Source organism: Lytechinus variegatus, chromosome 3 (assembly GCF_018143015.1).
Source record: "Lytechinus variegatus isolate NC3 chromosome 3, Lvar_3.0, whole genome shotgun sequence".
NCBI classification, from domain to species: Eukaryota; Metazoa; Echinodermata; class Echinoidea; order Temnopleuroida; family Toxopneustidae; genus Lytechinus; species Lytechinus variegatus.
The window spans coordinates 10,317,367-10,335,660 of NC_054742.1; the positions used below are offsets into that span (position 1 = coordinate 10,317,367).

At 34.1% G+C, this 18,294-nt stretch overlaps 1 protein-coding gene across 1 annotated transcript in view; it reads right to left on the reverse strand.

Moving 5' to 3' along the window:
• The window catches only part of LOC121410186 (interleukin enhancer-binding factor 2-like), a 73,013-nt gene that overhangs the window by 23,869 nt on the left and 30,850 nt on the right, over window positions 1–18,294 (reverse strand). Inside the window, exons 9-10 of the mRNA XM_041602097.1 lie at window positions 12,305–12,392; window positions 11,198–11,374 (exon numbers count right to left, since the gene is read on the reverse strand). Coding sequence (XP_041458031.1) covers window positions 11,198–11,374; window positions 12,305–12,392 — 265 coding nt within the window. The remainder of the gene's footprint in view (window positions 1–11,197; window positions 11,375–12,304; window positions 12,393–18,294) is intronic.

Here is an 18,294-nt window from a genome sequence, read left to right on the forward strand (position 1 = left end):
TTGGTTTAAAGACAGTGTAAAAACAGTGCAAAGACTGACATATAAAAAGTTCACAGAGAATGGAAAAATACATGAAAGGAATATACCTACGAATTAAACAAAAGACCATGAAATAAGAACATAGGAGTAAGATTAAGCAATACACTTAACACATCATAAGGGGAGAATTATGCTATATCAAAATAAGGTGAAAATAGAAGGACAAAAAAAATAAATATGGGATATGTTGATTGATTTCATTGTAAATTGAAAAAAATTATTGTCAAACAGAAGAAATAGATATATGCATGAAAAGAAAATGGTCAACATACATGTCATACACGTATGTACTTAACATAAGCAGTTGGTCCTTAGTAAATTAATTAGCAAACAAGTTCAAGCTAATAATCTACAAAATAGTATGATCGAATTTCTCTCTAAAAAAAATTCTAATTCATTATGATAATTATGTGTAAAATGATAACTTTTCTCTAAATGACTAAAAAAAGGCCCCTAAAATGCAAATTTTTGTTCACAGATTCTGATCATAAGTATACCATAATAATTTTCTTATGTATTCTATTGTTTTTTTTAATTTCTTATGTATTTATTTTTTACCTATTTTTTTTTCAATGGAAATACTCTGAGACTTTATTCTGACCAATAAGGAGAAATAACGAAACATAAATTAATTTTGGCTAAAAAATTTTGCATTGGATTTGTACACAAAATGAGCAATTTTGTGTTTGCATGCACTTACGAAATGCGTAATTTTTGAAAGTTGCGTAAACTTGAAAGAACAACACAGCAGCAAATTTATCATGAAAAATATTAAGGGGGGCTCAAACTTATTAGCAGATTAATCAACTTTGCATTAAATAAAAAATGATCCACTGTCATTTCCTTTTTCCAAAAGATTGGGCACAATTACACAAGAGTCCCATCATATGTAAAGGCAAATGGGGAACCATATCATTTTAATTGCAAATATTGTACTAATCTCTAAGGCTCATTTTATTTTAAAAAGTTTTGTTGAACATACATGAAAGAGAAAACATAATGGAGCTAAGAAGGATCAACTGGGGAGAAAATAATAAGAGAAAAGAAAATGAAATAATAGTAAAAAAAAAGGAAAATAGTAATACAGGAAAAGTGTGAGAAGTATATGTAAAATAAAAAAATAACAATGTATATTTACAACAGACGATAGAGAAAAGTAGTGCTGCAAGTCAGGTGGCATGTTCAGGTTCAGTTCGGTTTGGCTGAGTTTTTTACCAAACTTGAGATCAGTTCGTCAATATATGACTAAATAAAGACATTAAAAGAGGATCTTTAGCTCCGAACCATGAACATGTAACATTCGTCATAACCAACGTCTGTCATATACTTGAAACAAAGTTTGTTTTTAAAAAGAATGGTTATACTATTTTCTTTTATTTTCTTTCATAATCAAAAATAGTAAAAGCCTTTTTTATTTTCATTGTTATGCATTTAAGAAGAATTGTAAAAGAAATTACATATGCTCATTTTTTCTCTAAGGAAGTTTATTTCATAAGAACATTCCAGAATGTCTCAGTTAAACTTTGTTAGGCATGCATATTAAAGGACAAGTCCACCCCAACAAAAACTTGATTTGAATAAAAAGAGAAAATTCAACAAGCATAACACTGAAAATTTCATCAAAATCGGATGTAAAATAAGAAAGTTATAGCATTTTAAAGTTTCGCTTATTTTCAGCAAAACAGTTATATGAACGAGCCAGTTACATCCAAATGAGAGAGTTGATGACATCACTCACTCACTATTTCTTTTGTATTTTATCATATGAAATATGAAATATTTTGATTTTCTCGCCATTGTCATGTGAAATGAAGTTTCATTCCTCCCTGAACACGTGGAATTCCATTATTTTAACATTTTGTGCTTCAGGCAAGGAGGTCCTAATCGTCAAATTTATAAAAATTGAAATATTGTATAATTCAAACAATAAAAAACAAAAGAAATAGTGAGTGAGTGACATCATGGACTCTCTCATTTGGATGTAACTGGCTCGTTCGTATAACTATTTTGTTGAAAATAAGCGAAACTTTGAAATGTCATAACTTTCTTATTTTACATCCGATTTTGATGAAATTTTCAGCATTGTGCTTGTCTGATTTTTCTCTATTGATTCAAATCAACATTTTTCTGAGGTGGACTTGACCTTTAAATGAGGCACTGCAATGTCTGGTATTTTTGTACTTTATGACATTTAAGAAGGTGAAAAATAAATTTTACCAATTGATGTTAGTTTGTCAGTTATGAGGAAAGAATTTATGTCTTGTCTATTTTTTTATTAAAAAAAAACAATTATGACCGATTATAACTACAGTCCGACCTCTCTCATCCGGCCTCCCCTTATCCGGATCTCTCTATTATCCGGACGCACACTTGCCGAGATTTTTTTTTTATTCAATCTAGTACCGGTACGTGAGGAAATGAGATTTCAATCTAAACTCAATCCTATACGTAAACACACTTTGACTAAATATATTTCCCAACATAGTCACCCTACACCAAACATATTTTTCATTAAAATATCTCACCCAAATCACCAAAAGAACTTTAGGAAAGATAATTTCCAGTAAATTAGGGTGCAGCACAAACATTTCACCACGTTTCTCTTTTTGCTTCGCGGGAAAAACAACACATGTCTTGCGAGCTAACTTTCGGCCTCAATACGGACAGCGCCATCTATCATGTTTGAGCCTACAGTCAGTGTAACAATGGCTGACATTGCGAAGCTGCGATACCTGCCGCGATGATCTAATTTTAAAACTTGGTTTCATCGAGTCATTCTCTTTCTTTCGAGGTATGCTCGATGTATACCTCAGTCATTTTAGCAGGTAAATTATCCAAGAGCTTTGGCCATCGATCGATTTAATTTCCATAAAAAACAATGCCTATAATTTGCACTGACTCTGCAGTGAATATTGTCTTTACCGTACGCCCACTACAATAGTGTAGCTACCGCCGGTGGCCTGGGGAGGCAGTCAGCAGCACAGCTGCGTGTTTAATATTGGGTCTCCCAGATCCGGATAAATCCCTTATCCGGATTGGTGCTGGTCCCATCACGTCCGGATAAGAGAGGTCGGACTGTACCACCGATTACGGCCAGATAAGTATTCATCCACAATTTCATACCGAGTTTAGCTTCATATTTCCTCCCATTTTATGAAGGAAAATAAATAAATTAATGTTTATAAAAATTTGAAATTGATAAGAATTGAATCAAAGACGAGGCCAATGCTTTCGTATTAGATTTAAAAACATTTTGTGCAGAATTTTAATTGTGCTTAATCACTAACCAATAAAATATTTACTTTATATTTAAACAAGTGGAATTCCTCTGGCAGTCTCGCCTGCATTATGCCATTCAATAGCTTAGTGCTGACTATTGAATACCAGTACCGTAAACACAATTCATATAATAAAATAATACATTCATTGACCCTAAATGTCCTTTGACCTCGGTCAAAGCATTTATGTTCGGCATGGTTCCGTCCGGTTCGGGAGTGCCAAGTTCAGCAAACTTCCGTTCGGTGCGGCAGTTCGGCTGCAGCACTACTAAAAAGCTCATCAATATTTTAGTTTACAAATCTGCAAGTTGTGGTCAGCGGAATTAAATTATTAAGATAGGTATAGGTGGCAGTGGTAAAATGTCCAATCCCAAGGCTAAGACATTAATTTTTAAAGAGTGCCTGAGTTTTTTGTCAGACATAGAAAAACACAGTAATCATGACTATAGATTGAGCTAGTTAAAAACTATGGAGGCAACACTGTAATTTTATGGAAAACAACTCCAGGCTTCATTTAAATGATAAGAATAAGACAGAAGAAATCAGTCATGACAGACTATGGAAGATGAATATACCGATAGGACTGTACGATGAAAGTAGGTGAGGACTGAATTAAATACTTCTACTCAAATAATCCTCATGCTGACAATATGCATGTATGCTAACATTCTTACTTAAAGTTTATCTGATTAACAAATACAGTCACCTCCATGATACAAGTATGGTAGTTATCTACACACGCCCATACATGTACCTGATACATTAACAAGGAAAGATTTCTCAGAAATCAATTTTTCATCTTCAATAATACAATCTCGGCATCATTAGTGTCCTGCTTGATATTCAAAAATTTTCATCAAATTTTGTGAGGACCTTTAATGCTTATTTGTAATTGAGATGCTGAGAAAGTTATAAGTATCTTCCGTGTAAAGAGATCTACATGTATAAGTCTCATACAATATTCATGTTGAGAAAAGCTTCAAATATTCATAAGGGCTTATCAGTGATTCCCAAGGATGGTGTATATAAGAATACTAATAGGTAACAACAATAGAAGGAAGAGTCTCCCCCTTTTTACCCTCTCATCCCTTCACATGTGCATTAAATCAAGTGTGTGTTTCTTCCCTTTTTCCCCCTTTTAATTTTTTGTTCAGATTGTATGTTTATATAAATCTACGTCTTACATCATTTGATGATTACAACTATAAAGCATTGGTACATTTATAGTAAATCTACCCTCCCTTTTAATTTATATATTTTTTAAGTATCTGTTTGTGTTTGTCCTATTTGCAAAAACTTAAACTAAATTAAACATTACAAAAGTTAAAGCTAAGTCGTAGGAAAGTACATGTACATGTAGTAGGAAAGTTATTGCTCTGTCAATAGGAATAACAATTACATGATTATATGTCATGTTTAACCCTTAAACCGCCAGGGTAGGGGTTGAATCACCCCCCCTTGACATTTTCCATGACAATTCTGCTGTGCAAAATTTTTTAACAGCGCTGCTCACTGACTTTTCACTTCAAAGTCTTGCGTATCTTTCAAGATCAAACAGTGCCTGGGTATGCAGTTGGAAAATTACACAACATAAGTGCAATGTAAGTGCATGTCAGACCCAAAATTGTTCAAAACATGATTTTGTGTACAAAGTCAATTTAAATTGAGTTTTCTTAACATATTCATAAAGGTATGATTATTAATACTTTCATCTGTTAAAATAAATTGATTTTAGCATAATTATGCTTCAAAAGGTTTTGCTATGAATCTGGCAAATAAACAAAGAAAGACAAACGGTCGAAAAACATAGGAAATTCATAAAACAATAAAATACATAAGAAATTTGTTTTCAAACCAGTTTTTAATTTGTAATAGCAATTACCACATGTACAAACGATATTTACACAAAAATTAGCATTATATGATATTCTTAGTGAATTAGAGTAAAAAGTATAATTTACACATAAATTAGCATAATTAATCAAAAAAAAAAAAATAGAAAATTCAATTGGAGAGCCCTGTAGATAACATCCAACACTGTCATCATGCCAGTTTTCATGGTCTTTCCACAATCAGCAGCCGAGATCTCAACAGGGGGTTGATTCAACCCCACCCCCCCCTCCCAGTGTTCATTAAGAATGTTGATTTGTATTTGTATGCATGTTTCTTCCCCCCTGGATGTACAGGGTACATAATACACATGCTGCAGTGGGTCAGCTTGACTTTATTCCTTGCTAAACCCATGTTCATTTTGTGCTTCTTTGTTGCACATGTAGATCAAAGCATGTAAATGTAACAAAACATAACTCTTCAAATGTGCAATTTGCAATCTTATTCATGGTCCTGTATATTTCTTTGTGAAGAATAGCAACTGCTTAGAACTTTTGAAAAAGCACATTTCTTTGTGAAGAATAGCAACTGCTCAGAACTTTTGAAAAAGCAATGTGAACATCTAATGGGTCCCTGACAGATTTACTTTTTTTATTTTTATTCAAGTTTTAATATTGCCAGTATTTTTAGTTTTAAACTACCAAATATAGATTAAGGTTTGTCAATCTAACATATGATTATATCTACACAAGATTCCAATTGATTTATGATAACAATATGTCCATTTATAATATAGCGCAGTTACTATGTGCATAACTGCTCTGATACTTGGTATCATATTATAACACCGGCTGTAGCACAGCCGCCATATTAATGCTAAAGCGTTCAGGGAATAAATCTTACCGCCACCCATTCACCTCATCTGAGTCAAGTGCAACACAATGTGGATAAATTTCTTGTCGAAGGAATTTACGCCACGGCTGGGATTCGAACCCACAACCCTCTGTTTAAAAACCGGAGATTAATCCACTTGGCCACAATGCTCCATGCTTATCAAACAAGGATTCCTACATCTCGTTTCATAAAACAAATGTGTTATTCTCGTTCATGTATAGGTTTGAATTGACAAGACACTCACAGCAGCGCAGTGTGTATCAGGGCCATTCCAAGGACATTTTTCAAAATTTCATATTTGTTTTATTTCAAATCTAGATCAAAATTTTCTCATAACACTCATATAGAAGTTCATAAATACACAGAGGGATTATAAAAAGTAGGCCTGAGTAATGTCAGAACTTCTCGTTCTGGAATCTGCCAGTGTTGCACCAGTCAAAATCCGGGATCCCGTTAAATGATTTCATGAACGGGAAAGTACAAAGAAGTCTTTTTCTGAATATCTTAACATAACTATTGTAAAGGTTTTTGTCAGTCCTACCAAACAATAACCCAGGTTTCTTTGTTACATTTCAGGTGACCACTGAGAAAAAGATGATAAGACAGGGGAAACAATTGCTGATGTTTACGTGGCCATCTTGTTCTCTTTGTTTGTAGCAGTTAAGCTACAAGACACCTCAGCAAGGTTTTTCTACTCATATTTTTCTTGGTCACCTGAAATGTAACAAAGAAACCTGGGTTATAAGTCATTTACAATAGTTATGTTAACATATTCAGAAGAAGAAAATGTTAAACTGTTTGTTATGCATTACATTTTTTTATTGGAATACCGGAACGGAAAAAACAAAACTGGAACCTGCAAACATCGGACGGATTCCAGTATTCCATCCATTCCAACCCAGGCCTAATAATTAGCTGAATTTTTTACACATCTCCTTACAGAACCCAAACTCATTATACAAATTTGAGACTAAATTAAGAAAATTTGGAACAACCTATCATGCATCATTAAAGTGATGGTCCGGGCTGAAAATACTTACATGTATATCTTAATACATAGAGTAGAATTAACTGAGCAATATGCCAAAAATTTCATCAAAATCGGATAACAAGTAATAAAGTTATTGAAGTTTTCATACTTGTGTGAATATGTCTCCCTTATAATGAAATAAGTTGCAGCAATAAATATCTAATGCACTAAATCAGTTGCCAATCAAATTTTTCTAGTTCTTGGAGAAAAAAATTTGAATAAACCTAATTTCACATAATAAAATACAAAAGAACAAGTGGATATGTGACATCATCAGCCCACCTAATGAATATTCATGACGACTGTTTTCACAAAATATTGCTGAATTTTAGAATTCAATAACTTTGTTATTTGTTATTCGATTTTGATGAAATTTTCGGTATTTTGCTCAGTGAATTCTACTTTATTTATTAAGCTATACATACTTTCAGCCCGGACCATCCCTTTAATGAGAAAAAAAATGAATTTATCTTAGGAAAAGGTAATACTTTTACCGTAGACTTGAATAGATCAAGAGAAGAACATTCTCAATATTACCGGAAAAGTATGTTCCATAATTGAGGGAATGCATATTAAAATACTCTTTGCCTATATGATATGGTGCTTACATATTAGGTGGGGGGGATGAACGAATTTCTACAACTCAACATAGCTGCTTAATTGTTAGGTTAAGGAATGAGGTAGCCTCTTGTCAAGGCCCTGACGGCTGCTTTCCGAGCGAACATGGCGAAGCAAGGGAGAGAACGAAGTAGAGCGCCGCGAGACAGGGCCTCTTGACATCTGTGCCAAATTTCACTGACTTTTTGTTTTACTGTTTTTACCAATTCACCGACCAAAAACTGGTCCATGAAAATCATCCAATGAGAGCGCGAGCTGCTTTAACTTCATACTGAATATTCATGAGCTCATCTTGAATGGCAACCTGTGGATTCTTGGCGAAGAGTGATGACGAAATATCAAAGAGCATTGAGTATACATGTACCTCTAAAATGCTGAATATTGACCGATTTGCAAGTCGATAAAATTAACTCTGCACTGAAAGGATGAGATGTCTTTGTAAATCTACCCACAGGATATGGAAAAAATGTAATATTTCATGCAATTCCACCTGTTGATCCGCAGCATCGATTATCGATCTCCGCTGTGCAGTGAAGTTGGAGTGGAGTTGCTTCCCCTTGACTCGAGTCTGGCCAGCGGCTGAGCAGAATCTCCCGGGAAGTTTCGGGCGATGATGGGTCTGTTACGGCCAGTAGTAGTAATACCACTACTTGTAGCATTTTGCTGGTTATATCCCCTTTAGTGTCCCGCAATTAAATGAATCCCCTGCAGAATGGTGCAGAGCTGCCAAGTTGTATTTTGCATTTTCAGTATTCTTATCCCCCAAAATCAGTATTTTGACCAAAAAATCCGTATTTTTACCATGAGATAAATATGCATGCATAATGGCAAAGTTCGATCACTTCTTACATGATTTTGCGCCCCACATCGTCGCACACGAGACCGAAAGCTTCAGTCTAGATTTTGGTTGTTCCGCTGAACAGCGTTGGCTGACTCACCAATACATAGACTGAAGAATTTGGAGGCCCGTACGTACAGACAACGTATTAGCAGTAACGTTAGATCTAACATTCGACGGAAACCTTTTTTTTTTTTGATCGTTTTTTGCACATAAAATCATAAAATATCACATTATGAAAAAGAAATTGCATCCATATTTACGGAAAAATGTATGAAATTCAGAAATATCGTACCTTAGACCGCAGTTACGGCTAATTCGTTTCAAATTATGATCGAAACATCGTCATCTTCGATCCTTCCGTCGGTCAACGTAAGTTGCCATCTTGGATGACGTCATCATCCTTACAGACGTATTTACCAGTCGCAAAATATCGCGATTTGAGCCGCTGCTTTGCGCTTGTAAACTACGTGCGTGCGCTCGGAACTTGTGACCCGCATTGATTCGCCAGGATATCGAAAATTCTAATCGGAAAGCCTTGATGAAAGCATAACTCATTGAACGTAGAGGGCAGCAACACACGGAATACCTTTTCTTCTCTAATTTGTTTTTTACCGTATTTTATCATGAAAAAGCGTACTGCCGTATTTTAAATTGATTTCCGTATGAAATACGGAAAAATCGTACTACTTGGCAGCTCTGATAGTGGACTACTATGTACAGTAGTATTCCAAACATAAGACGAAACAGCTCTGACATTTCATTGGTTTACTCGGTGACCGGTAATATCATGACTCATGTATATTCATTAGGAATATGAATATGTAATTCAATTCAGATGTCAAGAGGCCCTAGCTAGCGCCAGGCCTAATTCGCTTCGTGAATTAAGGAAATCCCTCGCATCGCTCGGAAAGCAGCTGCCAGGGCCTCGGCAAGAGGCTGGGAAAGAGGGGCCAATTTATGCTGACATTTTTTTGATAATCAGTGTAAATTGTGAAGTAAGAATGTATTGATTTTTTAAGTTTGTCATATACAGTGTTCATATCAACACAATTCTCTTGATCATCTTTAAATGGAAAAGAGATGTGTCAAACAATGCTTCCAGTGAATATTAGCACCATTAGTAACCCAGGCATAATTTCATGAAAATGGATTGACTTTGCATATCTCTTTAAAATGGGTTGATAAATACAATTGGACCTGACACGATTATCGACGACCCAAGTATCCTCTTGACCTTTTAGAGGTGTCATGAGTAATACTAATATTACAAATGTTGACATAGGTGTTTGAATACAGTGTAAAAATAACACTACAAAATCAATCTAGCTGAATCAAAGAAACAAAGCTTTGACTTTGTATATAATTATCATGTCAACTAATCAATATGCAGTATACAATGATAGATTTGTAAAAAAAAGTAACATAATATGAATGAGTAATGTCACACATGCTTCAAATTCAAATATATGTATGAACCATTTGGAATGCAAATGAAGAGATCAAATTTTATAATCCATCATTATCATCATCATTAGCATTTCAGACAAAAATAAAGTCAACATCCATAGAGCATGTAGAATGGTATGGGGAAAAAACAGGAGCACAATTTTTAATTAAAAGACAAAGAAATAGGTCATGCAAAAGTGGTACAAAATGCTGAAATATATGGTTTCTTGTGATGATCGCAGTGGAATACTAACAGAACTGGATCATTCATGATGCACACATAACCTTTTTCGTTGACATCTCAATTCGCAATAACCATTCTCATACACGAACTATAAATACATTTTTTTAAAATAATAGACTGTTCTTGTATAGTTTTATGAAGGGCTATTCTTTTTCCACAGAACCTTGTACATTATACACAATCTTTTGCTGCAGGATTCATTATACATTGCTCAAAACATTCAAAGAATACAACTTATCAGTTCAGTACTTACCCACTTAACCTTTTCAAGGAACAAAATAGATAATGAATTGTGCTTGGAATTCACACTTATGACTCCCTAATTGAGCTGCAAAAGTCAGACCCCAAAGCTATTACAACACAAAGCTTCCACATTCATTTGTACTGCTTATGTAATCCTAACAGAATATTACAGGTAGTATAAACTTAACTTCATACTTATCAAGGCTTGAAATGCACTTCCACATTTGTGATGAAGACTATATTACTTCAATAGCTCATCTTTAAATCTATTTATAGTATATACAGTACTCATAATGGCCCTTTAGCAAGTATGACCATCACATTATGGATATCAAAGCCTGATACAATGTTCTATTGTTTTCCAGTTTTTACTTTTGTAGCCACAGGCTACATACCTACATGTATTGCAGAAAATTTATGTGATAATCATTTGGCGATAAGGTGAGTGATGGATAGACTTCGCCACTAAGCTTCAAACTACAAACATATGAGTAAAAAACACCAGATTAAATGTAAGTCACAGAACAGAGCTTCAAACACACTTTTGAAGGAAGGAACAAGCAGAGAGAAGAAACAAGCTGAGTCTGAACAAAAACACATCTGATGTTCTACAGACAATAAAGAATGGATTCTTCATGGCCTCCTTCACACGAGTCAATAACCCCTAAAGACCTTGGAAGATATATATACCAAGCAGAGAGAAGAAACAAACAGCATCTGAACACAAAACTTACCTGATGTTCTAGAGACAATGAAGTGTGGATTCTTACTCCACCTCCTTCACACGGGTCAATTATCCCTACAGATCTAGGAAGGAAGAAACCAGCAGAGAGAAGAGACAAGCAACGTCTGAATGCTATGCTTATCTGAAGAGGAGCATGGGATGGGTTGTTCATTACACAATAGTGAGCCTGTAAAAAGAACAAACGTAAACAAAATAAAATAAGCAGTTAACAGATCAAGAATGTTTGCTTATACACATGTTTTTTTAATCAATAGGTACGATACAGAGTGAAGGTTTCCATCACTATTCTAGAGATTTGGATATTGCACAATCTGTCGGCATTATCAACTTTATGTGACTAATTTACATTAGTTTTGCATGATAACTCTCAAAACAAAGATGGACATACCATATACTGTATGTATTTCCATGATTATTTGTATATTCAGTGAGATAGCAAATATTATTGGTAAGTCATTGATTAGGTACAATATTCTTTATCACTGTTGACTAAATTGATTCTATGACCATTGTTCATGTAATCTTTTTTAGTTCTGTTGTATGTTTATCTGAATAAATAATTGATATTTTTTTAGATTTCCCAGAAATTTAAATATATCTAGGTTTGTATCATTACAAGACAAGTAAGAAGGGAGGGGGAAGACAACAAGGGGGAGGAGAGAAAGGAAGAGAGGGAGAGAGAAAGAGAGAGATAATGTGCAAGGTAAAGAGCAAAAGACAGAGAGACTGGGAAAGAAAATGCAGCATGGAGCTTTCAAAATGGAAAAGAGAAATGCTCCTGCAGATCATATCGTGCATGAAAAGTGGACCCAACGACTTGAGGGGGTACTTATGGAAATGGAGTGTCTAGGATTGATGGATAACAACCCTACTTTCTACTTGATCCGGAAAGTCAACCACCCAGAGACCCATTATGGGCCATAGACTGTGAAGATATAGCTTGCTTTTTCCTTTTTAATACCTTCATAGGAAAAATATCACATGCCTAAAAGTGTAGAGCATAGCGATTTTTTTTTGCATATTTATGAGTAATGGGAAGTGATGTGAATGGAGGCTGAAGAAATTGAAGGGTAGTTTTCATGGGTAGGTTACTCACCAAAAGGTCTATCATCCAAGGATTGAGTGGCTCAAAACCATTGAAGCGTGTCTTAAGGTACTTCAAAATCCTGATCAAAACTTTGACCCTACAACGAAATTAAAGAGAAAAGGGAAAGGTGAATAGGCACAAAACAGATGAGATAGACCAAATTCTAATAATAAGTACAAGAACACTTTGGACAAAAGACAAAAAAAAAATCCTTTGCGAAGTTGAAGATACTACTCTGGGACTGAAATTTGCCCACGAAGGGAGTTGAAGATTTTCTTAGCAAATTATAAGAACGTATGACCGATGAAAATATAAAAATATGGAATTGATCTTTCCCAATTTGCAACAAAGGTTGGTATCAAGCTATAAATCCACATCAGCCTACAAAGAATATATAGAAAATTAGAGACAGAACAGGTAATAAGAGATATATTCAAAGTATTGTGAAAGAAAATAAAAGTATAATAATAAACCATACGATGCAAAATATCTGTAATTCCCTTGGGCATATCAATTCTCCAATAACAGTGCACTTTTTGCTATATACTTTGTATTTAATCATGGAATAGAGCAAAATCAATAAAAATAATCAACATATTATTTAATCATTCATTATGCAAAATGTACACAATCTCTAGTAACAGGAGAAAAATGTTCATCATCCAAGGCCAAGATTGTAGAATCTTCCCCCCCCCCTTGACAATTCATGCAATATGTTTGCAACGTGAAAATCAGTCGCCATATTGTTTCATTCATATTTTTCTTTCTAGTATCCCTAACCTTCCAGACCAAGCTTGTGACATCTGCGCATGTGGTTAAAGGCATGTTAGACCCAAAATTAAAACATGATACTATGTACAAATCAAATACAAATTGTGTTTCTAGCAAAACTTCATATATGAATTATCACAATGTTTTGACTTTCAATGGGTAAAATCAATAAATTTCATGTTATTCATGATTGAAATTGTCTTGATTTTCGTTCAAAAAATATAAAGTATTCAGCAAAAAAAAATTGTGAACACTATCATATTTCAAAAAAAGCTGATAAGAGTTCGACAAAATGTCACTCTAAAAAAATGCCAATTTGGGGGCTTATCAATTAATTAGAGCAAACCTTTGATTAATATGCATAAATTAGAAAGTTATGTTTGATAATCTTAGGAGAATCTGATTGTAAAGTTTCATGGATTACAATGTGACATGCATGCTGATTTTAATTATGAATGCGCAGTGGACAACTGAGATCTTGGGGCAGATTTCTTGGGGTCGGAATCTGCACCATCTTACTGTGATATTGGCAATTAAAAAAGATTGATTGCCAATATCACCAGTTTTTAACTTGTAGATCAAACCTAGAAATTGCTTTATCATTCTAGCTGTTCAAACCACATCTACAATAAAGAAATAAATTAGCTTCTTACAAGATTTGATAAAAACTTATGCGGTCCCTGAAGTATCACAGGAAATCAACCAACATAAGCATTTTTGTGATTGTTTAAGTACATACAGTGTCTACAAGAATTATTTGTACACTACATACAGCAATACAAAATTAGAAAATGAACTACATTGGAACAAAAAAAATCATAACTTGGCTATCATGAAATCTCATGAATTATATATCATATGAAAGAGGGAAGTATAGCCATTGTTTGACATATAATTAAAGATTACGATTAGTAATGCATGAATGATTATGGTTTACAAAATGAAATAATGCATATTTTCAGACCTTGCTGTGATCATTAAAGCATAAATGCAACGCTTCAGTGGTCATGACTTATTTCCTTTTTTGAGAGAGAGATGAGATGATATGCTTTCATTTGATATACAATTCTTAATATATCAGGCAGTATTATGGATTTCATAAGGATTTTAAATGAATCAATGTCTGACTGTTGTTGCCTCATTGACTTTTGTTAGTGGGTATGATTAGATTAATTAATCATTTTTCATTTCCTTTCAAAATGAATATAGAAAATTAAAAAGTTGAAAGGATGGCCTTTGTTTTGCACCTACTTCCAAATAATGATCAGTCATGCACGGATGATTATGAATTATACGCGACATAATTTCAGACCTTGCTGTGGTTATTGAAGTGTAGCATGCAACGCTTCACTGATCACGGCTTATTTCATATTTTTCCAAGAGATGAGATGATATGCTTTCATTTGATACACAATTCTTAATATTTCAATCAGTATTACAGATTTCATAAAGGATTTTAATCAAAGTGATGTCTGACTGCTGTTGCCTCATTGACTTCTGTACAAGGGTGTAATTTGATTCATTTTTAACATTTTATTTCCTGTCAAAATAAATAAAAAGGTAAAGGGATCAGAATTTTATATGAAATGAAAGCACATCATCTAAGCTCTCAGATCATTGAAGCATTGCGAGCTAAATTTCAATGATTGCAAAAAGGTATGAAAATATGCATTATCACACTTAATGAATTATAATCATTCATGCATGATTGATCAGAATTTGCAACTAGATGGAAGACAAAGACTATACATTTCTCTTTCGTATATACTATATGAAAGCCAGGTTACAAATTTTTGACTGTCATCATAGTCCAGCTTCTTATTTTACAGTGTTTTTAATATACAGTGTACAAATAATTCTTGTATACAGTGCGTATAAAAAATACACTTTGAAAAAGCCCTGGGAATTAAAAAATATACAACATGTGGGTCAATTTTTCACATATAATCTTGGGTTTAGGTCTCATCTATCTCATGAAAGCATAAGTTTTGACAGAATGTTACACTTGAGTGAGCACTGTCCATTTTTGTAAAGCTCACAGAAATTTTCGTTTTCACGCTGTGTCAAGGGGAAAGTGTGAACTTACCCTATGAAACATTTCTCATGCATTGTCTTGCATTTTTAGTCAACTGAAAAAAAACGGATACATTCTAGCATTTTGTAACAAATTTGCCACCCAAATAGAAATTTGAACCCTTAGTAAGCACAACATTTACCCTTTTTGTGCCAGCTGAGTCTGAGGACATTACAGTGTCTAAACAAAAGTTTATATCAGACAATCCCAACATTTGTTCACTAAGTTTTTATCATTTACATTTTATTTTTTTAATTAAATACTTGTTTCTTCACACTTTTTCCAAGCTTGACAATGATTAAAAGTGGTGCTCACTCAAGCGGAAATATTTTTCGACAGTCATATCGTCATTTGCTTTAATGAATCTGTAACAATGTTCAAATGTGGAAAAATCTTCAGGATATTACAAATGTATAATTTTACAGTGTGTAAAAGTGTAAACCTTTTTTTATACGCACTGTACATTGTAAATCAGCATATTTTAAAGAGTTGAAATTCTATGCAGTAGTTTTCTATACCATACCTAGTGCTATCATATGATTTCTCCTCCATGTCAACTTCAATTTAAGCACAATTGGTTTTATAGAGTACCGAAGTGTGACGTCATCAATTCACTTTTTGCATTTCATCACTTTTTATAGCATATTTTAGTAGAGTATGATAAAAAAGATTCTCACCAAAATTTGGTGAGAATCGGTCCATGGGGCCCCCCGAGATATGACCTCGTGAATACATAATTAGCCCCATTGAAGTCAATGTATTATTGGCCTGGCTCTAAAAGTTAGGAACCTTTAGGGTTAAATTTGCCATTTTGCTGCTGATCTCTGGAGACCTCGACCCTAAACCCTGGACCTTCTGCTAGTGGCTTTAACCTTTCCATCGACTCCTTGACACCATATTCACCTATGATAGTCAAACACTTCATGCCCTTAATGTTAGGGATGAGTGTTCCACTAGAAGATGGTAAGAAGAAAATCACAATTCATGGGACTGGTTAGTGTCTCTCAGGATTAGTAAGGCATGTTGAAGGCAGAGGACTTATCAGGGTAAGAGAAGAGGGCACGGTTGCTTTAAGGGGCAACTTTAATTTGGTGGTATTAATTCCCATTCTCTCTGTAACAAATCAACCATAATTTAACATTTGTTGTAGATCACAAATCAGATGATGATGCAGTTGTGTCCTCAATCCAACACTTTCAAGGATAGTCCAAGAGCCTCTTGGCATGGTGATGGAGAGACTTTTCTCCATTTTATTTATTTATTTTATTTTATTTTTTTTTTTTGTTTAACGATGTAATCTGGTACAATACAAATTTTGTTTTTATCTTCACAGTTTACTAATCATGACTATGTTGAAATCGAATTATCTATAACTTAAACAGTTTTTTTTATAGTAGCCTCGCTACCGTTCTCTCTTGTCCTTGTTTTGTTACGTTATATATTTACGCTGTATTCCAAATTAAGTTGTTTTCACTATTGATTAATTACTCCATCTCGTTTACTATGCTATTGTTCTTGTTTGTTTTTGTTTTTTGTTTTGTTTTTTTCACCCGCCTTATTTAATTGCTGCTTCGTTTTTTTTATCTTCTGTCCCTTTTCTCCTCACTCTTGTTATTCTGCCTATATTTTCTCCTTATCCGTCATCTCTTGTGTATTCATGTATTTAATTTATACCTTAATTGTATATGATCTGGTACTTTGTTTGCATAATTTGTATGTCTCATCTATGAATTTGTATTTTTTGTTTTAGTTCTGTGATTTTTGTAATTGATGTTAACGTCATATTGAACACATTTTTTCTTATAAGTTTCTTTTTGTGTACCATATTTGTTTTTTTATTATATCATTTTTTTGTTGTTGTATGCCACACTTTGTTTATTCCTTATGATTTCAATCTTTTATATTGTAAAAACTTTTTGTAATTCGGCTCTGTGCTGTGATGAAAGTTTTTTATCTAAATAAACCATTTTGAATTGAATTGAATTGAATTCACAAAGACACCATGCCACCAGGTGGTCATAGCTTCTTCAAAATCCTGGAGGAATAGTCTGATTTTCTGGATAGAAGAATGTACTTAACTCACGAGAGACCTAAAGATCACCTTCACAATAACTCTACCCAAACACAAAAAAGTTTAATGATTTTATAAGCAATCAGGCTATCTTCCCTCAAGTTGGTTCTCCCACTTACAGAGGCCACAACATTGATGTTGTCATGGTTATTTACTCTGATGACCGAGCTCTCTTGTCAATACCTCAAGTCACATCTTGCTTCACAGACCAATCAATTAAGCCAAATCAGTCATAGTCTACAATAATCTGTTCTAACATCATTGACATCAACAGGGTGACTCTCTGTGGGGGGGGGGAATTAAAGTGGAGATGGGCAGGGGAAATCCATGGTAAAAACCCCTTCCTTGATCAACTTGGTATATAAGGTCTTGCTACTACTATATCCGGGTTGTGTGGTCTAGTGGTTAGAGCATTGGACTCATAATCGCAAGGTCGTTAGTTTGAATCCCCACTTTGCCATTGTCTCCACTTTAATAAAAAGACCTGTGTAACATCTGTCGTCCATAACGTCAGCCACTATGACTAATTAACCTAGACGTAAATGTTTCCTAGGTAATTGGTTATATACCAGCTTGGCATTTACCAGTAAAAAGCTGTCCTGCCATGTTCCTACTGAATTTACCATTAACAGAAACAGAAAATCCCAGCTCGGCCATTATCTCCACTTTTCCTAAATAGCCCCGAGAGTAAGTTTTGTTGTCTATAGAATAAGCCACCATGACTGATTAGACGTAAAATGTTTCCTTTGTAATTGGTTATATACCAGCTTGTTGTTGATGTGGCGGAAAGCTGCTTTACAGAGTTCCCACAGGAGTTACTTCAACATACATTATACCAACAATATTACAAATACAATTTAAAACCTTATCAAATCAACAACACACGACTGCATTGGGACACTATGTCACCGAGCCCCAGTAGATTGTAGTCTTTATCAAAATCGTAAAATTCCACTAAAGTCACAAATCTGTCTCATTCGTGATACAGAAAAATAAAATTGCGTCCAGCTCTTTGGTTCTAAATGCTCATTGCTATAATTTGAGCAAACCTGAGTGGTCTTTATCTCTTATCTTTACATCCAA